This window comes from Phyllobates terribilis, unplaced genomic scaffold (genome assembly GCF_046119375.1).
Source record: "Phyllobates terribilis strain yellow unplaced genomic scaffold, ASM4611937v1 Scaffold_4__5_contigs__length_816908805, whole genome shotgun sequence".
Classification (NCBI taxonomy): Eukaryota; Metazoa; Chordata; class Amphibia; order Anura; family Dendrobatidae; genus Phyllobates; species Phyllobates terribilis.
Genome location: NW_027362764.1, coordinates 399943262 through 399966617, shown reverse-complemented (window position 1 = coordinate 399966617; position 23356 = coordinate 399943262). Strand labels below are relative to the sequence as shown.

General features: G+C 39.4%; 1 protein-coding gene across 1 annotated transcript in view; it reads right to left on the bottom strand.

Moving 5' to 3' along the window:
• The window catches only part of ICE1 (interactor of little elongation complex ELL subunit 1), a 99162-nt gene that overhangs the window by 48804 nt on the left and 27002 nt on the right, over nt 1–23356 (bottom strand). The window contains exons 3-12 of the mRNA XM_073678503.1: nt 20772–20830; nt 19526–19560; nt 16092–16110; nt 14378–14489; nt 11927–12003; nt 9858–9895; nt 1371–1453; nt 1235–1274; nt 1072–1134; nt 482–565 (exon numbers count right to left, since the gene is read on the bottom strand). Of these exons, the coding sequence (XP_073534604.1) occupies nt 482–565; nt 1072–1134; nt 1235–1274; nt 1371–1453; nt 9858–9895; nt 11927–12003; nt 14378–14489; nt 16092–16110; nt 19526–19560; nt 20772–20830 (610 nt within the window). The remainder of the gene's footprint in view (nt 1–481; nt 566–1071; nt 1135–1234; nt 1275–1370; nt 1454–9857; nt 9896–11926; nt 12004–14377; nt 14490–16091; nt 16111–19525; nt 19561–20771; nt 20831–23356) is intronic.

Sequence of the window (23356 nt, the reverse complement as noted above, 5' to 3'; positions counted from 1 at the left end):
GACTGTTCAAACAAAGCACAGGCGCTCTGTGCACCCTTGGTTTAACAGCTCGCTTCACTATCCAACCCACTTGCTGTGTAGCCATCTCCTGGCCCTTCTTCCTTTATTGACAGATCTGGCATTAAAAGAGAAGGGGGGGGGTGACAGTTGGAAAATAAGTAGGTAAAAAGTTGCACGTAACTGATTGGATACACCAAGGGTGCACTAAGTGACTGTGCTTGGATAGAACAGGTATTTCGTGCTGAAAGACTCCTTTTATCCACAGCCAAATGAAGGCATTCAAATAGACAACAAAGCCATTATAGAGCCTGATCCAGCAGTCATGAATTACGCCATTCCTTCCATCCCTTACAAAAAGGATATATTTTAAGTTAAGACCATTTGCAACTATGCTTCAATTCATATAGAAGTATTGAAGCCATAAAAACTGTAATTCCCTTAGTATTAGTTGTTGTTTATAAAGGCAGTTTTTATTCCTTACCAAGCATCAGAAGATTACAATCACCATTTTCTGCTGAAGACTCTATACATCCCCAGATTTCCTCCAGTAAATACTTAATTTTCTCTAGAAACAGAACAAAAAGGATTTTAAGATACTAAAAATCTTACTTTTCCTTCCAATTTTAGGTTGTATGCAGTATGCCAAGCAACCCTTTACAAGCTTTATACCAAAGTTTTTGTGAAATCTACAGAGTAAAATCAGAAAATCGACCCCACTGTCAGAGCATGCTAAACACAATTGAGGAAAAATACCATCAAAATGCTTAGATTAATGTACATATTTTTCTGTTTGAAAAACACCAGAGCACAACAAATTACTGTGTGACCCGAGAGAAGACTTCAGATAATGAAATGGAGAGTGTCACTGTTCCAAGTAATAAATATTTGTTCATTTGACACATATAGCAACAATTCTACATCAATGACTAATTAGTGCGGGATGAAAGCAGAGGGTTTGCATATACAGAACTAGCAAATACATTACAGGAATAGTAATCCATTTGGCGTCAGTCTGAAATTTAGACACAATTTCACATTATATAGCCGGCTCTTTTTTGATCAATTACATACCTTTGTCTATCTTCACATAAGGCTTCTCTCTTGCAACTTGAGTCTGTGCATTTTTCATGACCACTAAGAAAAAAAAAAAAAGAGCAAGGGAAGAATTTGCAAAAGTAGTAAGATTTTTCTTTCGATTTTCTTTTTTTATAGACACAAGTTTAGTAAGCCCTACCTTTCTTGCTCTTCTGACTTTGGAATTCATCAACTTTTTTCTGTGAACACAACATTAAAAATGGCATTTAACAAAAGTTGTGTATACACCAGACTTCAAAACCAGTAAACTAATGCCGAAAGCAAGCTACACTTACCTGTATATTCTTTAGTTCCTTTCCAATAACTCTTTTTTCCATTTTTAGTTGCTTATAATCTTTATCATGTTTTGCAGCGGCCTCTAAAATAGAATAAGATGACAAATTACATAACTGATGAAGAAATAACCTCAGTAATAAAGTTCTTTAACCCCTTTATCCCCGAAGGTGGTTTGCACGCTAATGACCAGGCCAATTTTTACAATTCTGACCACTGTCACTTTATGGAGGTAAAACTCTGGAACCCTTCAACTGATCCCACTGATTCTAAGATTGTTTTTCGTGACATATAGTACTTCATGATAGTGGTAAAATTTCTTCGATATCACTTGAGTTTACTTGTGAAAAAAAATCAGAAACTTGGCAAAAATTTTGAAACTTTGTCAATTTTCAAAATTTAAATTTTTATGCCCTTAAATCAGAGAGATATGTCACACAAAATAGTTAATAAATAACATTTCCCACATGTCTACTTTACATCAGAACAATTTTGGAACTAATTTTTTTTTTTGTTAGGAAGTTATAAGGGTTAAAAGTTGACCAGCGATTTCTCATTTTTCCAACAAAATTTACAAAACCTTTTTTTAGGGACCACATCACATTTTAAGTGACTTTGAGGGGCCTATATGACAGAAAATATCCAAAAGTGACACCATTCTAAAAACTGCACCCCTCAAGGTGCTCAAAACCACATTCAAGAAGTTTATTAACCCTTCAGGTGCTTCACAGGAATTTTTGGAATGTGGAAGAAAAAAAAATGAACATTTATTTTTTTTCACAAAAATGTTACTTTAGACCCAATTTTTTTTATTTTCGCAATGGTAACAGGAAAAAATGGACCCTAAAATTTGTTGTGCAATTTCTCCTGAGCACGCAGATACCCCATATGTGGGGAAAAAACACTGTTTGGGCACACGACAGGGTTTGGAAGGGAAGGAGCGCCATTTGACATTTTGAATGTAAAATTTGCTTGAATAATTAGCAGACGCCATGTTGCGTTTGGGGAGCCCCTGATGTGCCTAAAGAGTGGAAACTCCCCAAAAGTGACACTATTTTGGAAACTAGACCCCTCAGGGAACTTATCTAGATATGTGGTGAGCACCTTGAACCCCCAGGTGCTTCACAGAAGTTTACAACATTGAGCCGTAAAAATAAAATTTTCACATTTTCCCACAAAATTGTGTTTCAACCCCCAATTTTGCATTTTCATAAGGGTAACAGGAGAAATTGCACCATGCAAATTGTTGTGCAATTTCTCCTGAGTAAGCAGATACCCCATACTTGGGAGAAAAGCACTGTTTGGGCGCATGACAGGGTTCGGAAGGGAAGGAGTGCCATTTGACTTTTTGAATGTAAAATTTGCTTGAATAAATAGCAGACGCCATGTTGCGTTTGGGGAGCCCCCGATGTGCCTAAAGAGTGGAAACTCCCCAAAAGTGACACTATTTTGGAAACTAGACCCCTCAGGGAACTTATCTAGATATGTGGTGAGCACCTTGAACCCCCAGGTGCTTCACAGAAGTTTACAACATTGAGCCGTAAAAATAAAATTTTCACATTTTCCCACAAAATTGTGTTTCAACCCCCAATTTTGCATTTTCATAAGGGTAACAGGAGAAATTGCACCATGCAAATTGTTGTGCAATTTCTCCTGAGTAAGCAGATACCCCATACTTGGGAGAAAAGCACTGTTTGGGCGCATGACAGGGTTCGGAAGGGAAGGAGTGCCATTTGACTTTTTGAATGTAAAATTTGCTTGAATAAATAGCGGACGCCGTGTCGCGGTTGGGGAGCCCCTAATGTGCCTGAACAGTGGAAACCGCCCACAACTAACACCATTTTGGAAACTAGACCCCTCAAGGAACTTATCTAGATGTGTGGTGAACACCCTGAACCCCCAGGTGCTTCACAGAAGTTTATAACGTAGAGCCGTGACAAATGGGATCAAACTTTTTCCACAAAAATGATCTTTCAGCCCCAAATTTTTTATTTTCACAAGGGTAAGAGGAGAAAATGAACCACAAAACTGTTGTGCAATTTCTCCTGAGTATGCAGGTACCCCCATATGTGGGGAAAATACACTGTCTGGGCACTCGGCAGGGCTCAGAAGGGAAGGAGCACGGTGTGACTTTTTGAACGCAAAACTGTCTGGAATCGAGAGCGGACGCCATGTCGTGTTTGGGGAGCCCCTGATGCACCTAAACAGTGGAAACCCCCCATAAGTGACCCCATTTTGGAAACAACACCCCTCAAGGATTTTATCAAGTTGTATAGTGAACATTTTGAACTCAGAGAAACGACACAGAATTTGATAACATTAGGTCATCATATTGAATAAGTTGTCATTAGTCTTGAGCGCAAGTGCTCGCTACTTGAGTTAGCATCGGGTACTCAGGTATGCACCATGTACCGAGGATGCTCGAGTCCCTGCCCCGCATTTATCACGGTTATTAGACACCCAGGGCTGCGACAAACCTCCGACTCATCAATTTCTATGACACCGACTCCCTCATACATGCCTCATGTTTACGTGATAAATTTACTGTAGCACAGATTCATCTCAGCTAAAAGTCTTTATAGGACATTTCATAACTTTCCCAAATTCTTATGAAAAAATATTCCCCACAAACTGCATTGAACTACTGTACCCAATTTATTATATATTTTAGGAGTCGGTCCATTTTATACCGACTCCACCAAAATGGGCACCGACTCCGACTCCACAGCCCTGTAGACACCCCCCAAAAAAAAAAAAAAAACATGCAGGGATCGCTTGAGCATGGCAGGCAATCCCCGCAAGTTTTTTTTTTACTGTATAACAGCCGCGAAACATATGGGGCGTAGACTCAAGCATGTCACTTGAGCACCCGCAATACTCGGTGCATACCAGAGCACCCGATGCAAACTCAAGTAGCGTGCACTTGCGCTCAGCATTAGTTGCCATATCGTCATCATTTTTTTTTCTTTACTTTTCAAAAAATACCAACCCCAACACAACCCCGACCCTAGCGTTTATTTTTTCACGCCTTTCCTCGTGCGGTATAAGTGATTAGAGGACTTTATTCTTCGGGTTGGTGCGATTACAGCGATGCCAGATTCATATACAAGGTTTATGATTGACAGCTGTCACACACTAAAAGACACTTTTTATTTATTTATTTATTTTTTTTTAGCAAAGACTAGTTTTTGAATTGCCATATTTTGAGAGCTATAATTTTTCCATATTTCAGCCGACAGTCATGTGACGGCTTGTTTTTTGCGGGACAAGTTGACGTTTTTATTGGCACCATTTTCAGGCACGTGACATCTTTTGATCACTTTCTATTCTGATTTTTGGGAGGCAGAATAAACAAAAAACAACAATTCAGGAATTGCTTTATGGGCTTTTTTTTATGCCGTTCTGCGTGTGGTAAAATTGATAAGGCATCTTTATTCTTTGGGTCAGTACGTTTACAGCAGTACCACATTTATATAGTTTTTTTATGTTTTGGTGCTTTTGCATAATAAAAGCAATTTTATAGAAAAAATATTTTTTTTTTGCATCACTTTATTCTGAGAGCTATAACTTTTATTTTTCGGCTGATGTAGCTGTATGGCGGCTTGTTTTATGCGGGAAAGATGACGTTTTCAGTGGTACCATTTTTTATTTATGTTCGTCTTTTTGATCGCGTTTTATTCCATTTTTTGCTTGGCGGTATGAGGATAAAGCATCGTTTTTTGCTTCGTTTTTTATTTTTTGATTTTTTTCCCCGTGTTGACTAAAAGGGTTAACTAGTGGGAAAGTTTTATAGGTCAGGTCGTTCCGGACGCGCCGATACCAAATATGTGTACTTTTATTGTTTGTTTTTTTTTCAGAATATTTATTTATGGGTACAATATGTTTTATTTTTTGGGGGATTATGTGTTTAATTTTTTTATATTTTTACATATTTTTTTTTCCACTTTCTGACACTTTTTGAACTTTTACACTTTGTCCCACTATGAGACTTTGACTTTTTGTAGTCTGATCGCCTGTATAGCACAGGAATGCAGCAGCATCTCTATGCTATACAGCCTGACAGCGCTGCACAGTCAGAAGTTACTTTGATTGTGCACTGCGCATGATCAAAGTAACTTCCTGCTGCATGGTGACCAGGATGTCATCATGACCACCACTGGGACCCGGCAGTGACAGCGGACGGACTTTGATCGCAGCATTTCGGGCGTTAATGTGCTGGGAGCGTTGCAGGACTGCTCCAAGCACATAGCACCGGGTGTCAGCGGCGAGAATCAGCTGACGCCCGGCGGTGATCACGCTCGCACAGCTGGTGTGTGGGCTAAATCGCCAGTGTGTACTAATAAGTATCTGGCCCAAAAGGCCCAGGGCACAGATACATATTAGTACGCCCCATGTCAGGAAAGGGGTTAAGGAGCGAATCCAAAAATTTAAGAGTGATTTCACTAAATGGTCTACTCTATTCCTATCTTGACTAGGACGTATGCATTCTATAAAGATGGACACTTTACCATGTTTTCTATACTTATTCAGATCTTTACCTAGAATGATTCCTAATAAGATATTTGCCGACATCCACTCAACAATTGAGATTTATATGGCAAGACAAACGACCTCGAATTTCACAACGGACAATGTTCCTTCATAGGCGGAAAGGGGGAATTTCACTCCCTAATTTCGCCTTGTATTTTAGGGCAGCAAAATTAGCTCAACTATCTGATTTTTTCCAAATAGGTACACCTAGACGGATAAACCTAGAAACATCTTTCCTAACTCCATATTGAATTTCAGGACTTTTGTGGTTAATTGGTCTACTGCCTTCTAATATAGCCATTATTTCGCCATGTACATATTCTCTAACACTGTAGTGTACAGCTGATAGCTGCTGGATTGTGACCAGTCAGAGGATGCTAGTCTCTTATCGCACAGGTCAATTTTAAGTCATACTGGCGGTCAGTAAGGTGTTAACTTAACTTTATCACTATGGCTGCACGGATCCATATAGCCTTAAGATGGAACAAGTCAGTTTAATCCATTAATTCGGTTAAAAGAAAAAATTGACACACTGCTGTTATACGAGAGTATTAAAGCTACTAGATGAGACACCTTTGAGCTCTTCTATAGCATTTGGGTCCAGTAGATAGACCTTCATTCTGCTCCTATGCTAAATCATGTTCTGTCTTATCACCCTAACCTGTAAACTATAATGTTAAAAGATTGCCCGTTGTGCTACATTAAAGGACCTCTAGGTCTCAGAAGTTCGTATCTAGTGTATCATAATATACCCAATGTATTACATGTTACTACTACTTTTTGAATTGGATTTCTAAAATAAGATGCACTGGATGCACACCAATATATTTTATACCCTTCCCTTTTTTTTCCCTTTTCTCTTACGTTTTTACCTCCCCCCTCCTTCATTACAAGTCCCCATTACTCGGGCTTAACATTTTGACTTTCCTTTATGTTGATGTTTTAATGTTAAAAACAATGTTAAAACGTTAATAAAGGTCTTTTGAAACTAAGATGACAAATTAGTGTATTTTTTTTGGTTCAGTTTATAGTATTCACTCAATATTCCTATTATAAATGGGTGTTCAACTCTGATTAATACAAAGAACACTTATACAAATGTCTGCAGCACAAGATTGCCACTAAGGGAAGAAAACTGAATCAACGCAGTGAGTTAGCATGTCTAAACGGAGCCTTGTGCAATTATAATAACAGAGCCGATACCAATTGCAATAATGTATGTATACATTACTGGACTCTACCTTACAGCATAATCTGTGGGACAATGTATGCATTGTGGTCAACAACTGTAAACGGTACATGCTCATAACATCGAAAAATCAGTAGTGCAGGTACCACAAGAATCAGTCTTAAAAGTAAAGTATCCAATTTTGCTAATGATGCAAAGCTTTGTAAGATGCTTGTTTAAACTATTGTATAAAGACAGATGGCTGGCAGCAAGGCAGTTACATTTTAATGTTGATCAATGTAAAGTAATGCACCTTTGGGCAGTAACATTATTACTTATTCACTGAAGGAAAAAACAGATTTTTGCTACACTCTCTGAGAGCAGGACAATGTGGGGGCAGAGACACCGATTCCAGCGATGTGTCACTTACTGGGCTGTTTGCTGCAGGTTTGATAATATACCTGATTTCTCTGCTGCAGTTGTCTGAATGCTGATCTCTGTATAACCCCGCTCACACCACTGATAGGCAGAAAGCTGTCAAAGTGCACAGCAAGCTGCCAAAGCACAATCAGTGGTGGCTGTGGGGTTATACAGAGTTCACGAATATGGAGGACTGCCTGGCAGCAGCTTTACTAGTGGCCTAGTGATAAAAACATTGTTTTTATCAGCAGATTTATCAAAATTACAGCAAGCTGCCCAGTAAGTGACACCACTGGAATCAGGGTCTCTATCTTTGCATTATAAGGGTATGTGCCCACGATGCAGAAATGCTACGGATTTTTTCCTGAGTGTTTCTGCATCTCCCTGGCAGAAAAAACGCATGCGGATTGTACATGCGGATTGTACATGTGGATTGTACATGCGGACTGTACATGCGTTTTCCTGCCAGGGACATGCGGAAGTGAAGCGTTCTTCACATGCATTTCCACATGCGGGTTGACAAGCGCTTTCCAGGCGATTTTAGCATCACTTGGAAAGTGCTTGACAACTTGGTCACACTATATAAATCCATGCAACCGGCATGGATTTATATACTGTAACCGAAAGAATGGTAAAAAATAAAAAATAAATATATACTTCACTTCCGATGGCCCCCGGTGTCTTGATTCGATCCGTCCTGGCTTGCCGGCAGCTTGCGGTACACTGAGATCTGCCGGAAAGGGAGGACAAGCGCACAGGGGGCCATCAGAAGGTAAGTATCATATTTACTTTTTATTTTATTCTTTTTTTTTTTTTTTTACAGGTACTATGGTACCCGGGTCCGGAGGAGAGTCTCCTCTTCTCTACAACCGGGTACCATCCGCACATTGAAACACGTGGATTCCGCATGTACAGATGCAGTGATGCGTAATCCAATGCAAGTCAATGGCGGCGAAAATGCAGCACTACCGCAAAATAATTGGTAGTGCTGCGTTTTTTTCCGCAATGATAATCAGCAGCGGAAATTTCCGCAGCATGTGCACAGCACATGCGGATTATCATTGGGGAACACAGCAGGCCTTCTACCAAGCGTTTTTTAATTGTTTCTGTAGCGGAATTGCCGCTTAAAAAACGCATTGTGGGCACACAGCCTAATGTTCTTAGAATAGGTGATAAAAACATGATGACATTACTTTTAATTGGAATAAAATCAGTAATAGGAGAATAATATTTTGGGTATTCCACATACATAGTAAGCACTGAAGCAATTCTCAATGTCAAGAAGCTGCTTCAGAAGCAAATTAGATTTCAAGATGTATATAAAGAACAATTTAAAACAGTGATATCAATGCAATATTGTCCCTTTTGTAAGACCACTTAAACATGGGATTAGGTATTCAAAAGTATAAAAAGCTGTAGAGTGATCAAATGAGGGCGACTATATTATATTTAGTAGAAGGTGTGAAAACTCCAAGTTTGTTTAGGTTGGAAAAAAGGACAACTTAGAGGTAATATTCTAACCAGAAACTGTAAAAAGTTAATTAATTAATTGCGTGTGTGGGGAAAGTGATGTAGACATCAATATGGAAAAAAGGTTCTTTACAGTTAGAGCAGACAAACTATAGAATGCCTTGCCCCAATAGATAGCATACACAAATTACTGGTTGAATAACAATGTTATTAAGGGTTGTAAAGAATTTAGTACTGTATGATGTATAATAAACATAAAAAATGTTTAACATGTATCGAATCAGTGTAGTGTGCTGCACTTCTTGTGATAATTCAGAACAGTGCCAACAACAGCTGTAAGTATGAAGCTTTTATATACATCTGAGCCCTGCTGCCAATCATTAATGAGGCTGGGGATTTTCAATGCAATCAGCATGTAAGCATATTCCAGCAGGGGACCATCAGTATGTACCGTTTGAGCAGTGTGGGATCTAAGAGGTTAATACTGTGTATTTTTTCTATTTTAACTATGTTTGCTGCTATTTTTATGACTCAAAACAATGAAGGATAAGAGAAAAAAAACACAACTACTAATGTTTTGGTGATAGAGAATAAACATTAATGATGTTGTCCAGGTTTGGGTTTCATCAAATCTGCAGCAATTTGGATACATGTGGTGACATGTCGGCTAGACGTGCGTGGCCTTGCCTTATACAACTGAATTCAGCGAGGAAGGACAAGTCTAGAATGTGGCCGGAAGTATGCAAATCCCACATATACACACACAGATAGATAGATCTATCAGATAGATATCTATATCCAATATATATTTGCATCTAATATAATATAATATCTCCCTATCTATCCACACACACTTTTTACAGACCGCATTACATCCTATAAATTAAAAAGGTTACTTTACCTTCCATTTTCTTTAACTTTGCTTCCAGTTTCTTTTTCCTATAGAAAGTTCACATAGTTAAGTTAAAAGGCAGCTGATAATGCCAGGCATAGAAAAATTACTTGTATTGGGTGGGCTTTACTTATGAAAGCATATGGCAAGACCCTGAGACACCATTAACCTAGCCCTTTAAGAAGTATTCACCTCCAAGCCATTTATGACAACAGGATAGTCTCTGGGACATGAACATTTCTCTGACGCGGATCACTACTACTTGTGGTTGTTGTGATGGAAAAAAATAGTTAAAAACTACAAAAAGCTGCTGTACTATGCTGTTTGAGCAACTCCCACAAAAGAAGTGAATGAGAGATCCAAGAACCACGTAGCTTAGTGTTTCCAGGGAGCTCTTTATTTTACACTCCTCCCAAAAAAAATCTCTGCAATTCATTTTTCTGATCATAACGCATAGTAGCCTGAGCATTAGGATGCTAATCCACCATTTTATTAACTATGTTAAAACGTGGCTTTTATACGTTTTGTCTAGGTGTGAAGAATATTCAAGATAATCCCATGTCACACATTGTGCCCTGTTTGGCGGGGGATTAGTTACAGCTTCAATGTACAGTGTAATTTGACACTCCTGCAAGGGAGGGGGCCGAGAGGCAAAGAGTGACATACCTCACAGCAGCTGTGAGCTGCATAGGACGACCCCCTGCGGACCCCAAGCCATGCGGTCCTTTGTGTCAGATATTATAATTCAACACAGAGTCATGGGAATACTATATGTCCCAGGTATTCATAACCTAGATTTTTGAGATCCCAAAAGAATGAGGAATTGCACCCTAGCTTTCATCAAAGTCCAGCGCGTAGGGAAAGGGAGATACACGGCACAACCTTACGGGAGCCCCTAGGGCCCCTGTGCTTGGTATCCACGTGTAGCAGGGGCCCGGCTGCATCCGATGACACCAGAACCGGCTCCCTAGAACCGTCCATTAAGGAGGTATAGCCCATTTTAGTTTTTGGGAGTTTTAGCTGCACAACGAACACGCTACTGGGATGGTTTCTAGCCCAATAAATCCCATTATACCTAATAGACACTGGTGGCAGCTCTCCCAAGCCGACAAGGTTCTGCTTCACTGGAGCTAGTGAAGGAGCCTCTCAGCCTGTCAGGGGTGTGAGCGAATGTGGCGCCACGTCAGTGACTGAGTGGGCCACCTCTTCTCACCTCGCTGGTGCCTTCCTGTACCCGTGTGGACAGGGGGTGTCTTTGTAGAACTGTACCAATCTGACCTTACGCGTCCTCGAGGGGTTGCGGAACGTCACGTTGGTGCAAAGGGCAGATCTGTATCATGTGATCCGTCTGACGTAATAGTGACGTCAGGCGGGGTGTGGATTCATCACAAGTTGTGGCAGTGGTGGGATTCTGCGGGGTCTCTCTGCTGCCATTTCATCACATTGGTGGCATCAGAGGGATTCAGCGGGGTCTCTCTGCTGCCATTTCTTCACATTGGTGGCAGCAGTGGGATTCTGCGGAGTCCTTTTGCTGCCATTCTTTTACACTAGGTTAGTGTGCACTGTCACTTCATGAATTCCTCTCCTTTGACCATACATGACCTATGAATCATGCTGCTAATTAGTGTTGAGCGAACGTGCTCGGATAACAACTTGACTGAACATGATCGGTCTTCGAGTATCTACGGCGTGCTCGTCTAATGTGTTTGCCTTCCTGCGACTGCATGTTTTCCGGCAGAAGACAGACGCAACACATGCGGGGATAGCCTTACAAACATGCAATCCCCGCATGTGTTGTGTCTGCCTACCCCTTCAATCTTACAAAAAAGAATCAAGAAAAGTGTTCAAATAAGTCTTTCCAAGCCCTTCACTCCTTTCAATTGATAATAAAAAAATAAAAAAAACTTTTATCTTTTTCATCTCTACATGCAAGGACCAGTGTACCCAATAGTCATTTACTTTTCCTGGGGTAACGAAAGTCTATTTTTTACATGCCATGCATTACATTGTTCTATCCATCTTTCTTCTTCTCGGCCTACATTACTGTGTCGACACACTAAACAGTGAGATATACATACGCAACATCAATCTTCTCACACTCTTCCTTCACTTTCATGTACTCCATTTGAGTTTGCTGGTAGATCTTGAGACTAGACTGCAATAGAAAATCACAACATGAAGAATTTTGTCATAGTGCACATATAAAATATCAGAATAGATAAAACAGATCTTTCATTTCAGGAATCTGAAAAACTGCATTAACGTCCTTATGGGAATCATACATAGAATCATATTTTTATCTCTCTGACAACAGCTTGGGATAACCTTGACATCTTTAGAAGAGTGGCACACAACTTCCAGCCCTATAAAAAGGTTAGCCAAAAGGCTTTAATACTTTTTTTTTGTTTTATTTAAACACTGTTTAATATCCAGCTAGGTAGAGATAATTATATACTGTTTATGTTTTACTAGTCTCTAAAAAAGAACCACATAATATATATATAATTAATTTTCCCATAAAAACAGAAACTTACAGGAAACCTATCATGTCAGATAACACTATTAACCTCCAAATATAGATTTAATCTGCAGATTAATTGATGTTAGAAAAGGTGCCTGGCTGCTGTACAGAAATTGCAATACCATCTCCACAAACGTTAACAAGCAGAGTATGGGTGCATTAAAACCACAACATTGCAGGGAGGGAGGGGGAGGGGGACATCTGCTAAATTATGAGGGCTTGTCATAATGGTACCAATAAATGCTATGTACAAATATGTGATCACTATTTATTTTAAGGGGGGGGTAACAATAACAGAAATTCAAGAGTTTTTTTTTTCATTTTCTTTTTTTTGCGGTGTTGGAGAATAAATGATGCTATAGTACATGTCTTTACAGACTGGGTAATAAAAAATGTGATGTTTTTAAGCTACATTTATTTTGTCCCCAGATTAAACCATTTATTACTGGAAAACTGCAGGGTAGTTTTAGTTTTCTTTTTCCTGAACATATATTTTTTTCAATATTAACATCAGGGGATTTGAACGTGTGATCTTATGATTCTTTTAGTAATACACACTACTACTTTAGCATTTTGTAGTGCTGTGTATTACAGTATTCCATCAGTGCTTGAAGGGCAGCTAACATATCAGGCCCCGCGCCTAGTGGGATCTGGGTGCTATACACTACAGCCTAAGGCCTTTAGCAAGCCTTTGGTTGCCAGACCAATAAAGCAGCACTCCTCGATCCCTCTGCAGGGGTGCTGATGGGCTGACAGAGGGAGTTATTTCTCTCCGTCAAACGCCTCATGTGAAGCTGACACAGCATATGAAAGGGTTAAACTACTAGGATAGGTGAGAACGTCAATCCTAAGGCTATGTGCCCACGTAGCGTTTTTGCGGCGTTTTTACGGCCGTGAAAACGCTTGTAAAACAGTCTGCCATGCAAAGCAATGTGAATTCGGATGTACTGTGCACATGATGCGCTAATTTGCGCGCCGAATTCGCATGGCGTTGCAAAACGCAGCATGACCATTTCTACCGCGATTACGCTGCAAATTCGCAGCCATTGAGGAATATTGAAACGCAGCAAACCCGCAGGTATATGTGGATTTGCTGCGTTTCAATTAAATTCAATGGCCGCGAATTTGCAGCGTAATCGCGGTGCGTGTGGTACCCGGGATGAAGAGGAGACTACAACTCCTCTTCATCCCGGCTACCACGCGGTGAAAAAAAGAAATAAAAAAGTTAAAAATAAACAAAACCTGTATATTCACCTCTCCGGCAGCCCCCGGTCTGCTCTCCGGTCTCCTACAGTCTGCTCCCGGCCACGTCCTCTCGCCTTGGCGTCCCGCAGTGTACTGTCAGGACCTGCGGTGACGTCATTTAGTCACCTGATGGTCAAGCGATCGCTGAAGTCGGCGGTCAGGTGATGGTCGCGTGACCATCAGCTGACTAAATGACGTCACCGCAGGTCCTGATGGTACACTGCGGGACGGCAAGGAGAGAGAGGACGCGGCCGGGAGCAGACTGGAGACCATCGGAGAGGTGAATATACAGGGCTGTTTTTTTTTTTTTATTTTTAACGTTTTAATTCTTTTTTTTTTACTATAGATGCTGCATTTAAAGCATCTAAGTTGTTCACACATTATAAATCCATGCCGGTTGCATGGATTTATATTGTGTGATCAACTTGTCAAGCACTTTTCCAAGTGATGCTCAAAATCGCTTAGAAAAGTGCTTGAAAAAACGCATGCGGAAACACTGAAAAAACACTTCTCTCCGGCAGAAAAAAAGCATGTAAATCTGCATGCGTTTTTTTCTGCCAGAGAGACGCAAAAACGCTCTGCATCAAATCTGCTACGTGGGCACATAGCCTTACAGTTACAGGAGCCAGTACAGAAGTTGTGCAATCAGCAGGATGTGTATATCAGTCATGGAGCACAAAGTGACAAGTGTTCATGACAGATATATACGTCAAGTAGATGTAATAAGGTTAGATAGAGTAAATGACAGTAGAACATTACATACGGTCTTCTCTTCCAGTTCAGCTTTCAGAGATATTAGTTGTTCTTCGTGGTGTTCCTGGGGAGATACTTTCTGCAACATTTGCTCCAGTTGACATCTAAGGGTTCCATTCTCCCTAAAATATTATATAAGTTTACAACCATGTACATTTATCAAATTTGTAAATTGAAAAAAAAAATGTGACAGCAAACCAAGGGAGAGAAATTGAAGCAATCCATGAATCTATGGATAAAATACTGTAAGTCACCATGACAATAGTCAGCTTTCAGTTTAAAATTACACATGATGGAATGTTAGAAACTAAATGGCAGACAAAACAATTGTTTTTAGTTAAATATAAACTTCAGCACTCATAAAGATACAAAAATTGATGCATAAAGTGAAAATTTTTATTCACACCCGCGAATGTTTCTTTTTTCTATTTGATTTTTTATGGATGTATTTTATGACCGTCTATGTTAGATTGTATATGCGCTTATACACATATGTATGTAATTATATACAAGCATTTTTTGTTTTTTCAGACTGTGTCATTATACCTTCTGTTATGTATTGATACAGATAACCTTGACACAGGCAATAATATGCCGAAACGTTGGATTTGATCTGTTTACTTTTTTGTCGGCTGTGAATAAAAATTTTCACTTTATGCATCAATTTTTGTATCTTTACGAGTGCTGAAGGTCATATTCATCTGAACAGTATCTGCTTCCTTCATAGCACCCCTCCTTTTTTGAGTGCTGACACTCTTGATCCTAGACATAATTGTTTTTAGTACTTCTGGTCATCACTTATTGATCTGATAGGTGATAACATTTATCGGTGGGGGTCTGAAAGACGAAACCCCCCATTGATTGGAAGAATGGGGCACTTTTATCCCTGTGTAAATGGAGCGGCAGTGCATGAGAGACCGCTGAATAATTTATTCTCTATGGCGCATCCGGAAGAAGCACATCGCATCACTTGGTGGCCACTCAGGGAATGAATGGAGCTGAGGTCAATCATGCATACTACATCTCCTTTCTAGGGAGGATAAAAGTGCCCCACCTGCCAATCGGTGGGAGTTCCAGTGGTCAGACACCCAGTGCTCAATAACTGATCACCTAATCTATGGATAGGTGATTACTTATTTCACTGGCCAACCCCTCTAATTATGATAAACAAATAATGAATAAATGTTCAAGGAGCTATAGTACTTGGGGCAGGAACTGCTGCACTTGCACATGACAGTTGTTAAACACTTTATTTTATAGCTAAAATTATTGTGCATTTTTTTAATAGATATAGGGGCCAATTCATCAATACTGGCATAGCATATGCTCACACTATGCTAGTCTTCATAGAGTACACAGCGCCAAATTCATTAATGATTTTGATGCCTCTAGTTAGTGTGTGTGCCCCAGTGCACTGTGCCAGATTTGATGGATTCAATGGGAGGCATAGCCACGTTCCCTCCCTGGCTCCTCTCATTTTGGCATAGATGATCCAAAGTAGCATGAAAATGGCAAAAGTCACAACATTCTTGCTCAACTCCACATTGTGCAAAAAAAATTGACTTTTCAAAGCTTTTACACCACTTTTGTAGTGTAAAAGCTTTGATGAAATCGGCCCCATAGTCTCAAAAGAAAGGAAGAGGTACAGTTTTGTTCTTATTGGAAATAGTAGTATACACGATGGATTCCACATATTTTGCAAGTAAATAAAGAAAAGTGATTACCTTTCAGCATATTGAAGATGTATACTCTAGCTAAGGAAACCACTAAGACAGATATTTAAAAATAACATAGCACCAAATCAACAAGGCATAAAATAGTTTAAATCTACAAAGGGAAAGCAACATAAGTACAACATGCTGTTACATCTTTGTGGTGTATTTTTTACTGGACGCGGTCGATGGATGTCAAGTAACAAGAACACGGCTTTACTTCGCACTCTACAGGGGACATTCACCATTTCTTTTACGTCAGAAAACTGGTGAATAAATGTTTTTACTTTTGTTGTTTCTGCGCTGACCTAATACTTTTCTACTTAAAATGATAAGCTTTCTGACATTAAATTCTAGTGATCATGTGCGGAGCCAGTTGGCCACGCACCCTGTTTGATTCACTATAATATATGCCAGAAAGTGACGGAAAATATAGCAGTGATCTACTCCAGCTAGTACACTTCTGATTAGGGTGCACAGTGTATAGATGCACTAGATTTTCATCAAATGCGGGCACCTCTCAATGAATTTGGAGCCTCTAACTCCAACAGGATAATGATCAAGTCTGGTGTCGGAAATGCTAGTCTGGATTAATTCCCCCTTCATGTTCAATCATGGTGCGGCTGTATATTTCTTCTATTATATGCGGTAGAATTCTTCTATTAGTCAGTAGTGCTCCTGAGTTTTCACACACTCTTCTCTCTTGCAGCTGGATTTAAGTAAGTAGTTACAGCAGCTATGGACTTCTAATCAAGAATGCACAGACATTTTTTGTTAAGTCTTTTGACCTAGCAGTGTTTTCAAATTTCCAAAATGATGAACAGATCCTCATCTCCAATAGCTCGTCTCACTAGATGAAACGTCAGGTGAACTTGTATAAAATAACCGGGTGGTACATTACACTAATTAAGGTGTATTTCCATGTCCAAGATCCTATCCAATATGTAGTAGGTGTAATAATATTAGCATATACCTTCAATTAGAAATGTAGTATCGTTTTTCTGATTCGCTCTGTCTCTTTCCTCATGTGCAGGCAATACAGAACCTTAGGTATCCATGGTTACAACCAGTAGCAACTAGCTGTCACTATATCAGTGGACGTAACCATGGATACCTAAGATTCTGTAATGCCTGTATATGAGGAAAGAGGCAAAGAGAATCAGAAAAACTATACTACATTTCTAATTCAAGGTATATGCTCCAATATGTATTATTACACCTGCTACATATTGGGAAAGGATCTTGGACATGGGAATACCCCTTTAAGGTTCACTAATGGTTCGAGGCCTGTTTCCTCAGATGCTTTTACATATAAGGGGAAACCACGATGATGTGTTCTATTTGACAACAGATGTGAGTTATATTACATCACTTAGATACTGCTACAGAACATCTGATTCAGATTCACAGGGGAGCAGATCGGCCTAATAAGAAGTATAACGGAAAGGCAACAGATTTGAATTTCAGCCCTCAACAAGGGCCCATGCAGAAATCTGTGAAGCTTTGTCCAAACATTGACCGCAATCCATGGACTGTTTGTGGGTCTCCTGATCCGAACATGACAGCCTCATATATGCCTATGACGCTTAGGAGCTCGGGTTAGGAGACCCATGGATTGTGTGTGCATTGTGGTTCGTGCTCGGACAGAGCTTCACGGACGTCTGCATGAGCGCTTACACTGATGAATATTTTTTTTCCAAAAGTATACAGTACAGACCAAAAGTTTGGACACACCTTCTCATTTAAAGATTTTTCTGTATTTTCATGACTATGAAAATTGTACATTCACACTGAAGGCATCAAAACTATGAATTAACACATGTGGAATTATATACTTAACAAAAAAGTGTGAAACAACTGAAAATATGTCATATTCTAGGTTCTTCAAAGTAGCCACCTTTTGCTTTGATGACTGCTTTGCACACTCTTGGCATTCTCTTGATGAGCTTCAAGAGGTAGTCACCGGAAATGGTTTTCACTTCACAGGTGTGCCCTGTCAGGTTTAATAAGTGGGATTTCTTGGCTTATAAATGGGGTTGGGACCATCAGTTGTGTTGTGCAGAAGTCTGGTGGATACATAGCTGATAGTCCTACTGAATAGACTGTTAGATTTTGTATTATGGCAAGAAAAAAGCAGCTAAGTAAAGAAAAACGAGTGGCCATCATTACTTTAAGAAATGAAGATCAGTCAGTCCGAAAAATTGGGAAAACTTTGAAAGTGTCCCCAAGTGCAGTTGCAAAAACCATCAAGCGCTACAAAGAAACTGGATCACATGAGGACCACCCCAGGAAAGGAAGACCAAGAGTCACATCTGCTTCTGAGGATAAGTTTATCCGAGTCACCAGCCTCAGAAATCACAGGTTAACAGCAGCTCAGATTATAGACCAGGTCAATGCCACACAGAGTTCTAGCAGCAGACACATCTCTTCAAAAACTGTTAAGAGGAGACTTTGTGCAGCTGGCCTTCATGGTAAAATAGCTGCTAGGAAACCACTGCTAAGGACAGGCAACAAGCAGAAGAGACTTGTTTGGCTAAAGAACACAAGGAATGGACATCAGACCAGTGGAAATCTGTGCTTTGGTATGACGAGTCCAAATTTGAGATCTTTGGTTCCAACCACCGTGTCTTTGTGCGATGCAGAAAAGGTGAACGGATGGACTCTACATGCCTGGTTCCCACCGTGAAGCATGGAGGAGGAGGTGTGATGGTGTGGGGGTGCTTTGCTGGTGACACTGTTGGGGATTTATTCAAAATTGAAGGCATACTGAACCAGCATGGCTACCACAGCATCTTGCAGCGGCATGCTATTTCATCCGGTTTGCGTTTAGTTGGACGATCATTTATTTGTCAACAGGACAATGACCCCAAACACACCTCCGGGCTGTGTAAGGGCTATTTGACCAAGACGGAGAGTGATGGGGTGCTACGCCAGATGACCTGGCCTCCACAGTCACCAGACCTGAACCCAATCGAGATGGTTTGGGGTGAGCTGGACCGCAGAGTGAAGGCAAAAGGGCCAACAAGTGCTAAGCATCTCTAGGAACTCCTTCAAGATTGTTGGAAGACCATTCCTGGCGACTACCTCTTGAAGTTCATCAAGAGAATGGCAAGAGTGTGCAAAGCAGTCATCAAAGCAAAAGGTGGCTACTTTGAAGAACCTAGAATATAAGACATATTTTCAGTTGTTTCACACTTTTTTGTTAAGTATATAATTCCACATGTGTTAATTCATAGTTTTGATGCCTTCAGTGTGAATGTACAATTTTTATAGTCATGAAAATACAGAAAAATCTTTAAATGAGGTGTGTCCAAACTTTTGGTCTGTACTGTATATAGTGGGCATCCCTGAAAGAAGTTAACAATATACATGTAGTGCTATCATATAAGGCTTTTCTATAATCAGCAACATTAGGTACAACAAATATATATGAGAAGAAAGGATATCATCACACTTCTGCTGGTATTCGGCCAGTAGCTGGCTGGAAAACAGATAAAACGTTATTATTGAAGGCAAAAATACAACAATCTCATTCCACTGAAACTTAAATTCTGATACAGTTAATGCTGTGTTTAGATCAGGATTGTGCATTTGCTGAGTAAAATGGTCATCAATGAACAAGACGCATTTTTCATGGACTACGGACCTGTATTGACCCAAGTTTATGCTTTTAAAGCTGCGAATTACTGTACATTTTACATTTCACATTATTAAGGCTACATTCCCATGATTATTTGGGGAGTTTTTGATGCTGCAGATTTTCTGCACCATTAGAAAATTAGGTCAATTGCATTTTTTTCAGTGTGTTTTTAATGTCGTGTTTTAAATTGACCTGCTTTGCTTGTGATTCTTCCTGGTATTTGATGCAGTCATATGCGGGTTACATGTGTTTTCAGTGCTTCACCGCTGCAGAAACACACTTAAAATGCATTTGCGGATTTAATGTAATTCTATGGGGAAAATCCGTACATAAAACTCAGCATACCCACAAGAGAAGTTGGCATTGTGAGGATATCAAACACGAACTGAAGATCAGTTTATGCTGCATGACAAAAAAAACAAAACATCACAGATTTCTAAAAATCCCATTCACTTTTCTCAAACTGTAAGACGCTTCGTTTGTTTACGCAGAACCAAAAAAACTCACCAAAAACCCATTTTGGGAACTTGGCCTAAAGCGGGCTTCACACTAGCATTCTATATTTAATTTTCTCCTCTGTTTTAGAAGTAGAAAAATGGAATGTAACCTATCAGTTATTAACCTTATTAAAGTCAATGAGTGGTAGAAATAATTTTTTTTTAAACAGATATGCGTTCATCTAGCAGCGCTTTTGTGCTCATGAAAAGTGCGCTGTAATCTGTGTTTTAATTTGTTTATTTTTTTCTGCATAGATTTACATGTAAATATCTGTTTGCCATTGAGGCTTTTCATCAGTTTTTGCGTATTTTTCTACAGAAAAAAAATCAGATCATCAAATTAAATAGTAAATGTTAGTGTGAACCAAGCCTAACCTAAATTTATTCGCAGACTGTCAGGTAAAAGGAGACAAATGAGTTATGCGATTTTATGAAATTTGGAACAAATAGCTGGTCATCTCCTGTACTAGACTGGAGTAATTTACTGGCATATTAAGCCAACAAAAGGGTATGAGACAACAAATACACATTCGTGAATGCAGTTAATACACTTACTCAGAGTCTATGATTTTTTGCTTCAGTCCAATCAAAGCTGCAACACACTCATTCAGACTCTGTAATTAGAAGAGTTAAAATAGATGAAAACAGATGTACAATCATGGTGAGAATTATGAAATCACAGCCCCATGCATTTCTACCATAACTTGTAAGCGGATTAACATTGTTAAGTTTCAACTGAATTTTGCCAAATTACAAATTAAAACTACTAAATGCAAATGAGATGTCAAGTATAATATAAGAGCTCCACACCTGTCGGTAGGTTGTGTGTGGTATTGCAGCTGAGTGACAATGGCTTCAATGTAGGTAAGCTGCAATAGCACACTCCATGGTCAATATGGAACACAGAAAGGACAGGCATTGTTTCCAAGGGAAAGTAGAAATACATGGCTAACTCCTGAGCTACCAGAAGAGAGGAAACCCCATACAATTGAAATAGTTTTGGAAACTATTGGTGATTTATACAGCATGAGCCCACAGTCGTAGAGGCTCGGAGATGAAATAATACTAGTAGCCCTAGAGAAGGGACACTGTTTAGGAACATATGTCAATTCATTGCCCAGCTTGTACCACCAGAGACACACACGTGATAAGTTGTTAAGCAGGTTCTCTCTGATACATGGATGCCATAAATGTGGAAATAAGAAGCTAATTGAGTACACTGGAGGGCTAGAAAGGACTACTATTTGACTTTGGCTGGATTAATTTTCGGGCTGGCCTTCGTAAACCCTAAACCAGTTCCATGCAGTGTCTATATATTGGGTACCGTTAGTGACCTTTTGGTTCTCATTGAAAACTTCACTAAACGTGCTGAATATCTATTTTATCATATCCGATATCCATTTATGCAATGTTGCTGTTGCAGGTAGTCCCATTAACAGTCCCGCTTCATGTCCTGTAACATATGCACCCTGTCCATCCCGCAAGGAGTTCTAGTTGGACCTGCAATATTTAGACCCTGCAGCTCAACACATGTGAAGAGCAAGCTTTGAAACGTCTAAAAAAAAAAAACACTTTGCTTACATTCAAATAATTGTAGTTTATTTTTTGTGTTTTTTTTTACAACTCTTTTTTTGAGCATCTGAAAGGATAGGAATTACCTTGTGTCATGATAATAGATGGAGCAGAGTGAGCTTCCTTTCAGATTCTCTTAGTCATTAATTGGGACATATTAGAGATAGGACAGGACAGGATCGGGCTGCACTTATTTTCTGACAGATTGGGGACATATATCCAACTAATAATAATAATATTCCAGTGTATTCCTTGGTCCAATATAACTATTAGGATACCTTGTTTATATGATTGGGGACCCAGTGTGTTTCTCTATTTCTTTCACTATGGTAGATATTCCATCATCCTCTCCATAGTGTTGTCACAGTATCTTCTCATTTCAAACCTTTTTACATTATCTTTTGTGCTGTATATTTATATTATATCGAATAAAATGTAATACTTTTTCATAAAACTGACCCCACAGTTTTTTTGAATTCCTGCTTGCTCTTAATAATGAAGATATATTATTATCTATTGAGTTATATAGATTTGGGAATTCTTTGCTCTTGGGTTTATTATGAAATTTGGGACTGATCTCACTTTTCAAAGTGGTATCTTTATAGGTTTATATGTTGTCACCGGCCTATAGTTCCCTGGGTCCACCTTCTTCCCCTTTTTGAAGATAGGAACAACATTTGCTCTTCTCCAGTCTTCTGTTCTCCAAGAATTTTCAAAGATTATGGAGAGTGGCTCTAAAATTTCTTCTACGATCTCCTTCAGTACTCTAGTACTCTGGGGTGTAATTCATCTGGACCTGGAGACTTGAACTCATTTATGTTAGCTAAATATTCCCTCACAGTCTGTTTACAGATCACCTGGATTCCTCTATTCCTTTAATAGGACAGTGAAGATCAGTTGATATTACATTTTCTTTCTGAGAGAAAACTGATGCAAAATAGGAATTAAAAAGTTCGGCCTTCTCAACATCCTTTCTTACCATTTCACCATTTTCATCCTGTAAAAATCCTATAGCATCTTTGACTTTTGACATACCCCCAAAATCCTTTTTTTATTGCTTTTGACATCTCTTGCAAGCCTTAATTCATTGTCAGCTTTAGCTAACCTGATACATGCCCTGCAGGTTCTGCAGACTGCATTATAATCTTTAGATATGCCTCCCTCTTTCCATTTGATAAACATTTCTTTCTTTCTTTTTAGCATGTGTTTAAGTTCTGTGCTCATCCATCCTGTTTCCTTAAATGCTTCCCATTCTTCCTACTTTTCGGGATTGCTAACGATTGTGCTTTGAGAATCTCATTTTTAAAAATTTCCCATCCTTCCTGGACATTTTTGTCCTTAAGGACATCCAACCATTGGATCCCTATTATTCTCTTTCTGAGTTGCTTAAAATCTGCCTTTCTGAAATCTAACCTTGAAGTTTGAGTCTTCACATGTCTTCCTCCTCTAGTTATCCAAAATTCTATAATAGCATGATCGCTGCCTCCTAGGGTCCCAGCCACTTTTACCTCCTCAACCATTTCCTCCTTGTTTATAAGGATTAGATCCAAAGTAGCAGATCCCATTGT